This window comes from Phascolarctos cinereus, unplaced genomic scaffold, assembly GCF_003287225.1.
Source record: "Phascolarctos cinereus isolate Bilbo 61053 unplaced genomic scaffold, phaCin_HiC Scaffold_1;HRSCAF=81, whole genome shotgun sequence".
Taxonomy (NCBI): Eukaryota; Metazoa; Chordata; class Mammalia; order Diprotodontia; family Phascolarctidae; genus Phascolarctos; species Phascolarctos cinereus.
Window position 1 is genome coordinate 176196098 of NW_027555514.1, and position 17038 is coordinate 176213135.

A 17038-nucleotide genomic window follows, 5' to 3' on the forward strand; every position below is an offset into this window, starting at 1 on the left:
AATGATGTATTCTTTTTCAGTTAGGTTCACTAGTCCTTAGTTAAAACATACGTGAGTTTTACAAAGGAGGAATCTAACAGTAATGGGAAAGTAGTGCTTTTGTTTCTAAGATGGTATTAAAGTGATAAAAAGAAAGCTAAATGGTGGGTAGAGATAGAGATAATGGGTAACTATATACTTGTGAAATTATAAAAAAAGTATGCCATTTTGTTTTTTTGTTTTTTTAATATAAATTTATTTTTAGTTTTCAATATTCACTACCACAAGTTTTTCAGTTCCAAATTTCTCACCGCTTCCCCCACCCCAAGATGGTATGCATTCTGAATACCCCTTCCCCTGGTCTGCCTTCTCTTCTATCTCTCCCCCCTCCCTTCTCTTATCCCCTTCCCCTTCTATTTTCCTGTAGAGCAGGATAGACTTCTGTACCCCATTTCTTGTATTTCTTATTTCCCAGTTGCATGTGAAAACATTTTTTTAAATATGTGTTTTTAAAACTTTGAGTTCCAAATTTTCTCCCTTCCTCCCTCCCCACCCACCCTCATTGAAAAGGCAAGCGACTCAATATAGGTTGTACATGTGCAGTTATGCAAAACACTTCCTTAGTAGACATGTTGTGAAAAACTAACTCTATTTCCCTTAATCCTTTCCTGCCCTCACATTTATTCTATTCTTTATTTTGACCCTGTCCCTCCTCAGAAGTATTTGCTTCTGATTACCCTCTTTCCCATTCTGCCCTCCTCTCTATCACCCCCCTGCTCTCTTGTCCCCTTCTCCCCCTATTTTCCTGTAGGGTAAGACAGATTTCCATACCCAACTGAATGTGTATGTTGTTCTCTCCTTAAGCCAAATCCTATGAGAATAAGATTCCCTCATTCCCCCTCACCTTCCTGTTTCCTCTCCACTGTGAGAGACTTTTCTGTTTTTTTTTGTGAGATAATTTACCCCATTCTACCTCTCCCTTTCTTCTTCTCCGAGTATCATCCTCTCTCATCCCTTAATTTATTCTCCAGATATGACCCCTTCATCTTCAACTCACCCTGTGCCTCCTCTATCTATCTATCTATCTATCTATCTATCTATCTATCTATCTATCTATCTATCTATCTATCTATCTATCCATACATACATACAATTTTTTCCCTTCAACTACCCTAATACTGACAAAGTTCTCATGAGTTACAAATATTATCTTTCCATGCAAGAATGTAAACAGTTCAATCTTAATAAGTCTCTTATGATTTCTCTTTCCTGTTTACCTCTTCATGTTCCACTGGAGTCCTGTATTTTGAAAGTCAAATTTTCTGTTTAGCTCTGGTCTTTTCATCAGGAATGCTTGAAAGTCCTCTATTTCACTGAATGACCATTTTTTCCCCTGAAGGATTATACTCAGTTTTGCTTCTACATTAAAGGACTGCAGGGCAAAAGTGATTCTTGGCTGTAATCCTATCTCCTTTGCCCTCCAGAATATTATATTCCATGCCCTGCGGTTTTCCTTGATAATTTCTTGAAAGATGATGTCTAGGCTTTTTTTTTTGATCATGGCTTTCAGATAGTCCAATAATTTTTAAATTCTCTCTCTTGGATCTATTTTCCAGGTCAGTTGTTTTTCCAATGAGATATTTCACATTGTTTTCTAATTTTTCATTCTTTTGGATTTGTTTTACAGTGTCTTGATTTCTCATAAAGTCACTGTCTTCCAATTGCTCAATTCTAATTTTTAAGGAAGTATTTTCTTCAGTAATCTTTTGGACTTCCTTTTCCATTTGGCCAATTTTTCTTTTTAGGGCATTTTTCTCCTCATTGGCTTTTTGGACCTCTTTTGCCATTTGGGTTAGGCTGTTTTTTAAGGTGTTATTTTCTTCAGTATTTTTTTGGGTCTCCTTTAGCAAGCTGTTGACTTGTTTTTCATGATTTTCTTGCATCACTCTCATTTCTCTTCCCAGTTTTTCCTCTGCTTCCCTTACTTGCTTCTCAAAATCCCTTTTGAGCTCTTCCAAGGCCTGGGACTGGTTCATATTTTTCTTGGAGGCTTTGGATGTAGGAGCTTTGATTTTGTTGTCTTCTTGGTTGTATATTTTGATCTTCTTTGTCACCAAAGTAAGATAATATAGTCTGACTCTTTTTGCGCTGCTTGCTCATGATCCTGGCCAATTACTTGAGTTTTAAACTCTTTGTTAAGGTAAGAGTCTGCTTCCAATGTGGAGAGTGTACTGTCCCAAGCTTCAGGGGTTTGTGTAGCTGTTTTCAGAGACACTTGTAGGGACCTGTAAATTTTCAGTTCTTCCAAGATGGCGAGGTGTTTACTCCTTTCCTGGCCTGCGACCACAAGTATTCCTTTCTGTCCCGTAACTGTGAGGAGGGGTTCCTCTCCACAGCCACTACAAGCTCTACCACGCCAGTGCTCCTCCTCACCCCAGCACTGCTGCCCAGAACTGTGACCCAGATCCACACACAGGCAAAGCAAGAGATTCCTGCCTCAACACTGGCAAAAAGATCCCTGCAATCCCCCTCTGATCAGCCACTGGATTCCCCCTCAGTGTGTGGGCCAGAAGCTCGGGAAGCAGCTGCCCCCCCCCCGGCCACGCTTTTGGGGAATGTACCTGAAACCCCGCCTTCCTCTCTGACCACCGACAGAAACAGACTTTTCCCACTGACCTTCTAAGTTGTCTTTGGCATTTGTGGATTGAGGAGTCTGGAAACCTCCACAGCTGCCCGAGATTCAGTCCTCTGGGGCCTGCTCCATGTTTGCTGTGGCCTGCATACCCATGCTGCACTGTGCTGCGCTGTGCTACCAGCCCGGCACGATATACCTTTCTGATCTATCATCAAGGTTGTGTTGGGCTGGAAATTTGTTTCACTCTGTCTTTTTGTGGGTTCTGCTGCTTCAGAATTTGTTTAGAGCCATTTTTTATAAGTAATTGGCGGGGCTTGGGGGAGAGCTCAAGCAAGTCACTGCTTTCACTCTGCCATCTTGGCTCCGTCCCCAAAAGTATGCCATTTTGAAAAGGACACTATTAACCCTCGGAACCTAAAGATATATTCCCTCTTTTTTTCTTGCCTCTATGGGTAACTATGGATAGTTTTTTCCACCACTAAACAAAAATAAAGAAGATGCTATAAGCATTATAGAACTAGTAACAAATGAGGGCAGGAAATTTGTCAGAGTGAAAGAAGAAAAATTAGTGCTGTTAAATGAATGAAAATACTATGAAAAAATATAATCATAATTAAATCACACTAAAATAGGAAGATTTTTAAAGTATATAAAGAATACATGTATACATATATACACACATACATATTTTAATATTAAAAGAAAAAACCTCATTGCTCAGGAGTGTTCCTTCTTCAACTGATCAAAGAAACGCTAACTGGACACAGAACTCTTCTTGATCTCTACCTATGTTACTAGATATTTCCTTATCACTTACCCCTAAACCTTACTATTGGTCTTACTATTGATCTGTTTTGCTATCTCTATACCTTGTAATTTTTTTTATGTCTTGGTTTATTCTATGCCCCAAATAAAGACACGAGTCCTAGATTGTATGTTCCCAATGGACACAGGTTTTACATAAGCTCGTGGGATTGCAGATTTAGATAGAGAACCTTAGAAACCAATTAGTCCAACTCCTTCATTTTACATAAGAGGAAACCAAGGCCTAGAGAAGTCAAATAATTTGCCCAAGGTCTCACAGGTAGTTAAGTGGCAGAGGCAGGATTTGAAATTGCATCCTATGACTATAAACCCAGTAAACTTCCCACCGTACTATTTTATTGTAAGTTTCTTAGAAGAGAACTACATACAATTAACTACTTAATAAATGATTTGGTAAGTCTGACTACTGAACATTTAAGAAACTTTTCACCTTTTCTTAACCTTCAATAAGATTTAACTATTATCTGTTTTTCTTGTGGAGCAGGGCAATAATTTGGAACAAGAGAGGTAACAGTTAACAACATAGGGCTTTAGATGCTGAAAATGCTTTATATTGACTATCTCTTACTTTACAGAGGCTACTGTCTGTTGAGAGGGAAAGACAGTAAACTTTCTGTATTTTTGTACCTTTGGGTATAAATAGTAACACCACAAAAATCTAAAGCAAGTATTATAACACTCCTCTTTACTCTTAGATACCAACTTGCACTGCAAGAACAAAGCACAAGGATAAAGTGAACCAATGTATTTATTAACCAATGCAGAATATCGAGCAATGACCACATTTTTTGAACCCTATATACAACTACGTTGAATTGAAAATAATCCACGTTTATCAAACTTGAGGGGCCTTGCTGCTGAAGATACTATACTTCTGAAAGAACTGTATGAAAACATTAGAGATCTTATGTTCTAGTTCTTATAACATCTGGAAAGAGAAAGTCAAGTACTTACTATCTTTGAAAATTAATAAAAAAAATTTTCAAATATTTTTATCCAGCTAACAGCCTTTTTATGTTCTGGTTTGCTAAAAATCACTTAAAATCCCAGAGCAATTTATTTGTTTATTTATTTATTTATTTAAATTTGAGAGGCAATTGGGGTTAAGTGACTTGCCCAGGGTCACACAGCTAGTACGTGTCAAGTGCATGGTCTGAAACTGGATTTGAACTCAGGTCCTCCTGACTCCCAGGCCGATGCTCTATACACTTTGCCATCTAGCTGCCCCAGCAAAGTTATTTATTAAGAAGCAAAAGGTATACTTACACTAACTCAAGTGCAATGCCCCCATTCCCAACGATTGTTATTCTTTTAGCTTTAGTGAGCTGCTTTTGAAATTCCTGTATTGAAGAGAGAACAATCAGAAATCTTATAGCAGTACTGGGCAATATTTGAAGCAACAGAATACCATAATAATTTTATAGCCAAATGGTTTGTTTAATTTGCAGAGGAGCCCCAGTACTACCCCACCTCTCCATTTTTCGAAACTCCCAAACCACGTGTTCATTTTCTCCTTTAGTTCTCCTTCTTTGAGCTGTTCTTACAGAATTATTGTGAGGCTCAAAACAAGATAATTTATGAAAAGCACTTGGAAAACCTTAAAGCATGATATAAATGTTAGCTATCATCTTATGATATTCCTTGATCTCTTCTATCATATTTATTGTACCTTTTTTAGCGCACTATAATTATCGCAGTTTCTTCTTCCTTATGGCACTCTTAACTAGCCTACATTTTTTACACTTTTTTGACTTTTTTTTTTTTGGTGAAGGCAATTGGGATTAAAAGACTTGCCCAGGGTCACACACCTAGCAAGTAGAAGGTGTCTGAGGTCAGATTTGAACCTGAGACCTTTTTTTTTTTTAAAGACTTTCCCTCTCTCCCTGAATCTAGAAGTGTAGTGGCCACTCATGGGCCCTATCTTAATACAGATTGATTGAAGCTTTAATCTGTTTAGTTTTTCCAACAAAGGCAGGGGGCTCACCATATTAGTGCTAGACTTAATTCACTAATATGACAATGACCTCTCATTTTTTCATACTAGTCAACACTCTCTTGCCTATATTTTAGGAATGATGGACTTGTCATATACTAACTTAATAGGAGAGATCACTATAGTTTAGAATGAACTAGTGGTTCCCACTAATTTTTTTTTTGACATTTTGTGGTCCTGACATGGCACCTTACTTGCTTCAGAATTAGAACTAAAGCACCTGTACCTTGCATCTTCCTTCTAAAAGAAATAAAAAAAATTAACATTGCTGTATGAGTGACCTAAAACATAAACAATGGTTATAACAACTCAAAGAAAGTCCACCAAAATTGTTGTCTACTTTATGACACTAAGACTGAAAAACTGAAGTTGAATTCAGTTTGTGTTTCATTCAGTACTTTGGGCAATTCAGGGTTAGTCTGATAGTTGATTACAGGGCTCAAAACGATATCTCATTTAAGTTAGCTCCAGACCATTTCAACTCTGCCTAAAGGAATGGGATGACTCCTTAGACATTTTAAGAATTTTGAAGGTCAACAGAAACACATTAAATGAATCATATGATTTAGGTAGGAATTGCTGATGTTAGAAAATGATCATATTTTAGGATTTATTTTCTGAGGAAATTTAATAAAATACAGTTCTTAGCTATACTGAAATGAATACCCTTGAAGAAGTGAATTTCTGTATTTTCTCCCTAAAATAATGAGTTCAAAATCTCTTAGAGATGTTTACTTCATGCCTGTCTCCCTTGATAAAACTATTATCATGAAGTTAAAGCACAAAACATTAAAAAAAAGAAAAAAAAATACATTTCAGAGGAAAAGCCAAAAAATATGAAATCAGTCTATAGAAGAAAAGTCCTACGGAAAACACATCAAACAAGTGTATTAAAGATTAAATATATTTATATAAAGATGGTGACCTATGTGTTATCCTCATAATGTCAGGAGAAATTGAGGAAAGCCTCCAGCAAACTGCATACTCTGTAGAAAATTTATGGAAGAACCAAGACAAGACTCACATAGGATGGGCAGGCATCAATAAATTAGCATCTGCACCAATGAAGAGAATATTCAAATTGATGACATCACAGATATGTGAGTATGTTTCATTAATAAAGATAGGTAAATCATTCTTACTTGTGTCCTCTTCTAAATCCTTCATAGGGAGTCCATTCAACATATCAGTGTTCCTCCTCTAGATCTCCTGAAATTGTGCAGGGTACAATACAGCACATAGACTTTACTATTCTCACTACATAGCTGGCCTGAAACATTTTCTATTCATGTAGCTTTTTAATAATGTCTTTTATGCTGCTGCCTATTTATTTCCACGGGATTTTGGCTTTGCAAAGATGAATATGTCAAGGCTTGAGGCACTCAGGACAATGCCATTTGCAAACAGGAATACTGAGAAGACTTCTCTATCTCTTGGGAATCATTTTTTCATATTAAAATGCTTAATTGATTCTTAGGACAAGATTTCTTTTTAAATAATTTTACCTTCCACTTCTTCTGTTTTATGGTACAATTCCATTCGCAATCTTCTACCATCTACCTCCAAAAGCTTTTGCAGTGTTGCTTCTTGGTGCTGTGTTTTTACAGTTGACAAGGAGATTAAATATTTGCTGATTGAAATTGACTAATAAACTATAGTTGGCTTCCTCATTGTGGCAATTGCTTTACATCATTTAAACTTATATAACGAATGGAGATAGTTTATGTTGTCATTTGTTCCTTTATTCATTTCCTCTGGGCAGGGGGGCAATAGCTTTTTTTAATAGGTCAGATTGAAGCTGTCTGAAATGCATGTCATGTTTTCTTGTTTTTACAGTTTTTTTCTAATTCAATTTTGATTTTGATCTACCCTTTAGCAAGCTGATGGTCTGTATGTACATGGATAATTTATTTAGATATAGTTCCCACTTAAAAACAAGTCATTTCCTATTCAGTTAATTTTATTTTTTGTGATATTTTTTTGATATTCCCTATGTTCAGAACCCCCTCAGATTTTCTTCTTGAAGAAAATATTATTGTATTAGTGAAGCTTCTCTGCTGTCTACTATTGGTCTCTTTCTTTTGCACTGAAGTGTTTAATAAGTATTTGATGACTATGAAAATATATAGCTTTGATGCTGTAAGAAAAAGTGTACCTAATTTAATTGCATCTAAACTATTTTATGGGAAAGTTTACATAAATTTTATTAATAATGAGTGAAATATTCACTAAAGAACCATTTTGAAAATGGTCATGTTTCCTATTCCTTTCTATGATTTTCACCTGAATTGTTCTGTGACATACTACAATCTTAAAACATTACCTGAGCGCTGTCTGTATCACGGATTCCTAATACATATGGATTTCCTTCAGATATTAACTTTGGTTTAGCTCCAGCACACAGACAGAGTTTTTCATATTTATACTGATTGCCATCTTCTGTTAAAATGCACTGTGAAATTATAAATCAATAAAGAAAAAAAGTTACTTTGAAATAAAAGAATTTGGTGGTGGGGAGGGAGGGAGATTTGGATTTAAATGGTGCCAAAAAAGCAGAAGCTTGCAGTAAAAATTCAATTTTAGAATAGCTAAAAAATATAAAGCTGCTCCTTCTAATTGGCAGTTGATGCCTTTCTATAGCACTGATAGTATGTATAAATATTTTGGCATTATTTAGAATATTTTTTTCCTTTAGCTTTTCATATTTTTTATTAACTGGAGAATAAGGTGTTATTAAAATATTTTATGAAAATAAGATTTTGGGATAACTTGTTAAACTCCGATTAACATTAAACAAAGGACACATTAAAAACAAAATGTTAAAATCCTGTAATTCAATCATGTTTTAGCTAGAGTACCAACAGGAAGTACCTTAAAGGTGCTATTTTATTATTTTATTTTCAGCAACATGGTCTGCAACTCCCAAAAGTGAATCAGGAAGTATTCTGTTTTATCACGTCACTGGCAGCAGTATCAAAATAAAATTTACGGGAGGAATGAAATGGATAAATAGAATAATTTATAGGTTACCAGGTAAACCTGAGAAAGGATAACAAAATTAAAAAAAAAACTAGTGTAAAGACTGGCCCTGTGATTTTACTTGCATAGGAAACCTCTAGATAAGGAAATTCCTTTCACTAACTCAGGTCAGTACCAACTCTACAACTTGAATAGTAACAAAAGGAAGCCTAGAGCACTGAGGGATTACATGAATTGATCAGGGTCACAAACCCAGCATGTGTCAGAATTCAGAAATAATATAACAAACATATCACTCAATTTATGACATTATTTCTAATACAATAAAACCAGAATTGTTTAATAATGCCATGAAACCAACAATTTCAAATGCAACATAAATGTACAGTTTTATTTGTTTTTTTTAAACATAAAATATTAAGGTCAGATAAGCTGGGTATTTTATATGATGAAAAATAAAAGTTTGAGACCACAAGAGAGTTTACAAAATGATGATTCACATTTAAGTGCTGGGAAACCTTTTCATTAGCTTCTGTTAAGCTAGTGGTATTAGAATATGAATGCCCATAAAAGTAACAGACATTTTCTAATTCATTAAAGAATGTTCAAAAAAGCTAAGAACACGTAGACATGAATCTGATACTTTCAAATGGTAATATATTCTGAGTCACTTAAATGCTACAGTACATAATAATCCCCACAATTTAAAAAATATAGTTTTATTTATAATTCCAATTTAAAAAAAGATAATAGATACTGGTCCTGAATATTGTATTTTGGGAGTCATCCCTAAATATAACCATTCATTGACATATATATTACATAGCATTCTAATATTGAAATCTGTCACCACTAGAAATGCAATATAAATTTTAATGCTACTACATTATCCTATCTTTTTTTTACCTAATTATCTTAGCTCAAAAGAATATTTACCCTCTCTCCATCTTTTGGTCTCCCAAAAGACCTCATAACTTAGTGTTAATTTAAAAAATATTATGACTAAAGGACCAAGTCATGCCAACTGCATAAAACTGATGATCTCAAAGGAACTGTCATCCCATAATAGGTATTGACTCCCAAATTGAGCCTGCAACCCATCCATCAATCAATAAGCATTTAATATGCAACTATTATGTGCTAGGATCTAGGGTTACAAATATAAAAGTGAGACATTTCCTGTCATCAAGAAGCTTACAAACTACTATGAGTATGCAACATATTCACAAAGAAGTAAGTATAATATAGATACAAAAAATACAACATGATTATTAAGGGAAGTTTGGCAATCGGCAACTAGAGGAAACAGGAAAGGCTTCCTGAAGGAAGTGGCACCTTAAGCTGAGCCTTAAAAAGAGTTAAGAGGTTCAATGAGGAGAAGCACTCCATGCAAGGAGGACAGCTTATGCAAAGGTATGGAAGTGAGAGATTAACTGTGATGTATGGAGAACTGCAAGCAGGCTAGTTTGGCTTAACAGTGAATGACAGAGTAATGTGTAATTAGAGTAAAAATACAGACTGAAGTCAGATTGTGAAGGACTTCAGAAGCCAAACAGAGTCTATATTTTAATCTAAAGGCACTGGGGAGCTACTGAACCTTACTGAGCAGAAAAACAACATGGTAAAAAACCTGAACTCTAGGACTATCAATTTGTTAACCGGATGGAAGATGAATTGGAGAGAGTTAAGATAATGCAGGGAGACCAAAGAGGACATTGCTGCAATAGTCTGGATGAAACATGATGAGGGCTAAGAGGTTTTTTATATGACAGAATCTAAGACACAACAAAGAAGTCCAAATATGTAAGGAAAAATAACATTTCCTTCAAGAGAGAAGGAGAGGAAGGAGAAATAAGTAGGAGAACGCAACGTGTTAGAGACCTTTTTCTAGATTTGCTGATATTGTGTAGATATCAATGCCACATGTGGGCTGCCTGTCCTTCACTCTTCCTTCATGACAAAGCTTTCTTTTCTGGTCATATATTTCTTTTGACATCCTTTATGCCACTTCTCCAGCATAATTCTTTGTGGTGAATATATCAGAATCAACTCATATCTACTTTTCTATCATCTTTTCAGTAACTCTCAACTTCAATTCTTTGGAGACTGTGGTATTCCATGACTTGCAACTATACAGCAGCATGAGAAAAATGTTTATCATAAAAAGCCTGGCCTTGTTATAGAGAGGAGGTATGGGTCATTAAAAGCACTATACAATTTCCCAAAGCAATCCAGACTGCTTTGTTCATCCTGTTCAGTCCTAGCTCCAGTTCATTCTCTACCTTGCAGTTTCTGACCAAGATATATCCACATCTATAGGCTGTCCTTTCAACTGCACAGGAGAGTTTAGACAATGGAAATCTTCATCCTCCTAGTTTTTCTTCTATGGATATTTAGACTGACCTCTTGAATAAATTCAGATCTCATTTAGAAAACTGCAATGTAGGGCTTAATCCTGAACACTGGCATGTTCAAGAAGGAATATCTGAAAAACTTGACAAACCATAGGGAATCTCTGTTTCATTGGTATTCTTACTGAATATCCTCCCTGATAGTGGCAAACAGCTTTGGAAAGCATGTCTTACTTTGGATTAAAAGTCAAGGCATCTCTGAAAAAAGTCTTCTGTTGTTATGTATTTTATTGTTTTTAGTTAGCCCAAGTTTTATTTTTTTTTCTTTTCAGCACAGTCATTTTCCACTGTATTTCCAAATCAAACCATCCTTTCCTTTTTACAAAGGCAAGTAATTAAGCAAAGACTCCATTCAATTATAACATCAAACAACTATACAATACAATTATACAATATTGTCTTCTATTAGTTCTAAGTCATGAGGAAGAAGTAAATTTCATTATCTGTTCCCTAAGACTTCATTGTGTTTTTGGTTACTCAGTTTTTTGTTTTTTGCTGGTTACTCAGTTTTAATAATATTTCATTTACACGATTTGTAGTGACTGTATATATTTTTCTCTTGGTTCTGCTTATTTCATTTGGCATCAGTTCACAAAAATCTTCCTGTTCTTCTCTGAATTCCTATTTGTCATTTCTTATTACACAATTATACTTCATTACATTCATATACTATAGGTTATTTCACCACTGAGAAAAACAGAAGGATCAAAAGGGTTGAAAAGTAAAAATATAACAGGTAGAATGAAAACTTTCTATATTAAAAGCTTTAGAAAAAATTATCTTACGTGCTCTGTCGCCTTGAGCTGCTTTACTCCAGACTCTAAAACCTTAATGTTGGGGAAACATTTTTCTAAAATAGTACTTGGTTGTTCTTCAACATCAAATTCTTCCAATGTTTTGGAAATCTGTATAATAACAATTAAATGAATGTTTGACAAATGGTTTTCGATTTAAGCCTTTATGAAGTAACTACTCTTATATAAGACAGTGATTAGAAGACGATGATACAAAGCATGAAAAATGACACAGTCCCTTTCCTATCCAAGAAACTAATTTCCTAGGAAAACAACATGGAACTGAATGCAGTGTAGCCTGATGGGAGTAAAGGAGAGAGACAGGAAAAAAAGTACTCCAGAAAAATCTGAAGAGAGAAATGGCACTTCAATCTAAGATTGATTCCATATGATGATGGATGAAGATTTTAGTAGTTGCCTTATTTATTAAAATTACAGTGTTACAGACTATCCCTATTATTTGGATAATTAAGTCTGGCCAGGAGGTGCCCTGTGCCCCTGGCCTCCATAGAGAGATGAGGAAAGTAGAGAGCAAGAAGCTGAGGATACAAAGACAAAAATGAAATAGTTCCTTCCCTCAAAATGACATTTTATTGAAAGGGATGGGAAGGATGAGACACAATATACACACACTACAAAGTATATGCAAAGAAAATAAAAGTTTATAAATACAGAAAAGTTAACTGCTACAGTACTTTTAGGCACTAGGACATTCATATGTGGCTCTTCTGCAGTTACGTAAAAGCAATACAGTATACATCCCTAAGTGGCCACTAGAAACTGTGTATTAATTATCTATGTTTTCTATGGAAAGGGATCAAGAACTATAATACTATGATTTGATTTATAATAAATTTTCACTGTTATACTAAAAATGGTCTTACATGATTATTAAAGTGCTGAAACAATGTGCGAAAGAATAAAGTTGGCTTGATGAAATTTTTCTTCCCTTAATTGGAAAAACTTAAGATAATTCATATATTCATATCTGCATTTATGCACACTTTATTCAAATGATCTAAGGAGTCTTCCTGAAAAAAGCGTTAATGTGTTTAGCCTAAGTATGGAAAAAAAGAAGTTAAAAAAACAGCCATTATTTTGGTTGTCTAAGGTATTCAAATATTTTAAATTCTAAATAGTAAGATCAGCAAATAAAGTAAATATGAAAAGAAAATTTGTAAAAATTAGTACCATTAAAATTGTCTTAACTGTTAAGTTCTAGCATTTTCTTCTAATACTAAGAAAAGCTATAACAGGTACTTACTTGCTTAAAATTTGTAACTGCTTTAATAACAGGAGAAGCTGTAACCAAAAGAACTTCTTCTAATGGAAAATGAGTAGCCAACTTGCAATGAAAGAGCAGGTAAAAAAATCAAAATTAGTATAGGTATTGATATCTGTGGAATATAAGTATAAACAATAAAATTTAGGCAAGAGAAGGAATAAACATTTATTAAGTGCCTACTACATAGCAGGTATTACATTAAGCACTTTTTACAAATATTATCTCATTTGATACACACAACAACTCTGTGAAGTAGGGGCTGTTATTATTCCCATTTTGCAGATAAGAAAACTGAGGCAAACAGAGGTTAAGTGACTTGTCCAGGGTCATAAACTAGTAAGTGTCTGAAGCCATATTTTAACTTAGGACTTCCCAATTTCAGGTCCAACACTCTATCCACTGGGTCACCAGCTGCCTCAAATATGGGTAGATCTATTTTACCTAGTAAACTTAAAATTTATTCCCCTCCACATTCAACAACACATTTTAAACATAAACAACATGAAAGGAAGGAGAAATTAAATTCAATTTAACTCAACAAGCATTCATTAAACAACTACTTGGCTATGCACTGGACAATCAAAGACAAAATGAAAGAGTACCTGATGTCAAGGAATTTACATTCTACTGGGGGGAGGGGAGAAGTACCAATAACTTGGTGGAGTTAGGAGAGGGAATAAGAATAAGCACTATGTAGGTAGGGACACCTGAGCTGTACTTTGAAGGTAGGTATGGATTCCATAAAGTAGAGGTGAAGTATATTCCAGGGCCTGGGGACCATTCTTGCAAAGGCAAATTTCAGAGAAGGAATATAGTTTGTGGGGAACAGTTACCAAGCCAGTTCAATAGTCAAAAATTGCCTATCAAAACCAGTTATCTTTTTTCATTCTTTGTCTCCTTTAGCATCATCTACTTCTTTCTTCTCTTGCCTTCTGAGACATAACGCTCTTCTGGTTTTCCCTCTTAACTTTTTCCTTTTCAGCCTCTTTCACTGGCATTTAATCCCTCTCCCAACCACTTAACTGCAGCTATGTCCCAATATGCTGTCTTTGGCCCTCTTTTCTCTACATGCTGTATATATACTTGGCAATCTCATTCACATGACATTTTGTAATTTGTCCATTTTACATGGGCATACAGCGGTAATACTACCAAACACAGTAGTTAGGACAAGGATCTAGTTCAGGGGGTGTAGACCTGCAACTTCATTGATATAGAGAATTCCCTCTACCAATGCAGGTTAACACTTAATCTACAATTTATACCCTTGGAGAGCTGCCCAGAGCACTGAAAGGTTAAATGACCCTTTCCCATTACATATGAGCTCCTTGAGAAGAGGGATTGTCCTTTACTTTTCTTTGTATCCCCTGAGCTCAGCAAAATGCCTGGCATATAACATATAAACAGTTACACAGCCAATATGTATCAGAGGCAGGACAACAGTAACGGCTTGTATATAAATCATTGTATCTCTTGCAATTATACTTCCCCTTCCACATACGCTGGGCCCACTCCTGGTTCAGATCTTTGTCATTTTTGAGCAGGACTCTGGCACAACTTCCTAAATGACCTACCACCTCTAGACTTGTCCCTCTCCAATCCTCACCATCTGGTAAAATAAATTGTTAATGTAAAGGGATGGTTATTCTCTTACTCAAAAACTTTCAGGGATTACCTACTACCTATAACACAAAATAGAAACTTTTCAGGCTAGCATTTAAGGACCTTCATAATTTGGTTCCAACCTACCTTTCCAGTCTTATTTCACATCACTTCCTTTCATTGTGGTCAAACTCAATTATTTCTTGTTCCCTGACCTTGTCCTATATTCTTCCATGTATGGAATGCTCATCTCTGACTGTGGAAATCTCCTCCTTCCATTCTTAGAAGGAAAAGAATAAAGTGCATATACTACCTACTCCATGAAGGATAGTGGATAGAGCCCTGTGCCTGGAGTCAGGAAGACTCTTCTTCCCAGTTAAAATCTGGCCTCAGATGCTTACTAGATATGTGACCCTGGGAAAGTCACTTAACCCTGTTTGCTTTAATTCACTGGAGAAGGAAATGGCAAACCACTCCAATATCTTTGCCAAGGAAAACCCCAAATGGACAGTTGGAAGCATATTATCCTTCTCTCCCATACCTACTCCAGCAAAACCTTTAAGTTTGCACCTAATTGGTTATATTCAGTTTCTTAGGATAAGTTATTCTTTATTACAAGGCATTATCTTTTGCCTTTTAGGACATCATAGTCTATGATCATCTTTTCATTATAAAAGTAACTGTCAAGTCTTATGTAAGCCTGACAGATTCCTTACTCTATTCTATTATTCTTTTTTTTTCTGATTGCTTGAAATATTTCCTTCAACTTAGAAATTCCGGATTTTGGTTATGACATACCAAGGAGCTTTCATTTTGGGGTTTCTTTCCAGAGGGATCTGGTGGATTGTTCTTATTTTCATTTTGCCCTCTTGTACCACTAGTTCTAAATAATTTTCTTTTGTGATTTCTTAAAATATAGTGTGCAGGCTCTTTTTTATTTTTAATCAAAATAGTCTGGTAGTTCTATGATTCTGAGATTATCCCTCTTCAACTTGTTTTCCAGAGATGTAGTTTTTGATAATATATGACTTATATTTTCTTCTTTTTTTTTTCTTCCAAATTTTTGGATTTTTTTTTTTTGGCTAGGCAATGGGGTTAAGTGACTTACCCAGGGTCACACAGCTAGTAAATGTTACGTGTCTGAGGCCCACTTTGAAGTCCAGGGGCAGTGCTCTATCCACTGCGCCACCTAGCGGCCCAAACTGTAACCATTAAGTGCTCAAGTGCATGCCTAACTCCCATTTTTTTAAATATACAAACTTTTTTCAACTCAGTCTATCTGGATATCTTCAATCATCCATTCGATCAATATCTTAGTGCTAACATTACAGAAGGTTAAGTACTGTAAAGTTGAACAACCTCATTTTACAGATGGGTATGAGTGCTGCAGAGGTGAAGTGATCTCCACACAGTTACAGTCACTAAGAGATGATTTTTGACGATATATTATAGGTATCACAATAGAATGAACATAAGATCAAAAAATGAACATAAGATCAAAAAGATTTAGCATTTATCCACACCCATAATTCAACTTGTTTAATTAAGTTAGACAAAGCAACTATGGCGATGCTGTTGTCTGTCCACAGGATTGTAAGAATATTCTCTTCCCTACAGACTTCAGGCTCCTACCTAACGGGATAAGGCACAAGTCTCCTTTCCCCACATTTCTGTTACTGGAAAGCTTCCCAGGCAACTGCGGAGCAGAAACCCCACTAGAGGGCTGCCCTCGGCCCCCCAAAAAGAAGAAAGGGCCGGTCCTTCCCTCTACACAAGCTCTGGAGTAGGAAATTACCAGCAGCGATCTCGGCAACCGTCAACAATACATTAAGGAAGTATCAAATGCGTGCAAACGGCTGTGGTTAAAGCAGAGGGGCATGGAGATTCACATAAGATACAGTTTTCGACTTCCTGGAACTTCCGGTCTAGCTCGGAAAGGGGTAAACACGAGCAGTCTCTGTAAGCGGCCCGTGCTTTGGAGCAAGCCCAGAGCTGCGGGGAGGCAGCAAGCCTCGAGGGGGGTCACGGGGGCGGGCCTCGGTGCTGGGCGCCGGCCGGGGCCGGTCCTGCTCTGCTCTCACCTGCTCGGCACAGGTGACGCCCGCGATGCCTCCGCCGACCACCACGAACCTCGACGCCGGCGCAGAAGGGCACGCAGCCGCCATCTCCGCCAGTCCAGCGCGGGTGTTTCTCAGAGAGAAACCATAGATAGTTGCCGCTCCAGGGGGGCGCTTGCTGCCGCCCCGGACGTTTCCCGCACCGAAGCGGAAGAAGCCCTTCCTACGGATCGCAAGAGCGCTCAAACTTACTCGCTTCCATTTACTTTCTGCGAGACCGGGGCGGGGGGAGGGGATGTGCGTGTGGTTCTGTGAGGGGTTGTGACGTCGGGGAGGTGGCAGGCTGGTGGTCTGTTCTAGATGTTCGAATGTACTTACTTTTAGAGAGTTTTTGTTTTCTTGAACCCTATGTTTGCATTTCAGAGTTTCTGCTAAGTTCTGATATTTTCCTCAGGAATTCTTGAAAGTTTTTTATTCT

The 17038-nt window shown here is 36.5% G+C and overlaps 1 protein-coding gene across 2 annotated transcripts in view; it reads right to left on the reverse strand.

The window, feature by feature from the left end:
* PYROXD1 (pyridine nucleotide-disulphide oxidoreductase domain 1) overlaps positions 1-16808 on the reverse strand; it is a 38680-nt gene extending 21872 nt beyond the window's left edge. The window contains exons 1-5 of one of the 2 annotated variants that reach the window (XM_020994294.2): positions 16585-16808; positions 12881-12961; positions 11608-11727; positions 7756-7884; positions 4706-4779 (exon numbers count right to left, since the gene is read on the reverse strand). In XM_020994294.2, coding sequence (XP_020849953.1) covers positions 4706-4779; positions 7756-7884; positions 11608-11727; positions 12881-12961; positions 16585-16668 — 488 coding nt within the window. In that variant the 5' untranslated portion in view covers positions 16669-16808. The remainder of the gene's footprint in view (positions 1-4705; positions 4780-7755; positions 7885-11607; positions 11728-12880; positions 12962-16584) is intronic. The other variant, XM_020994296.2, reaches the window with a different exon arrangement.
* Positions 16809-17038: the final 230 nt, after the last annotated feature.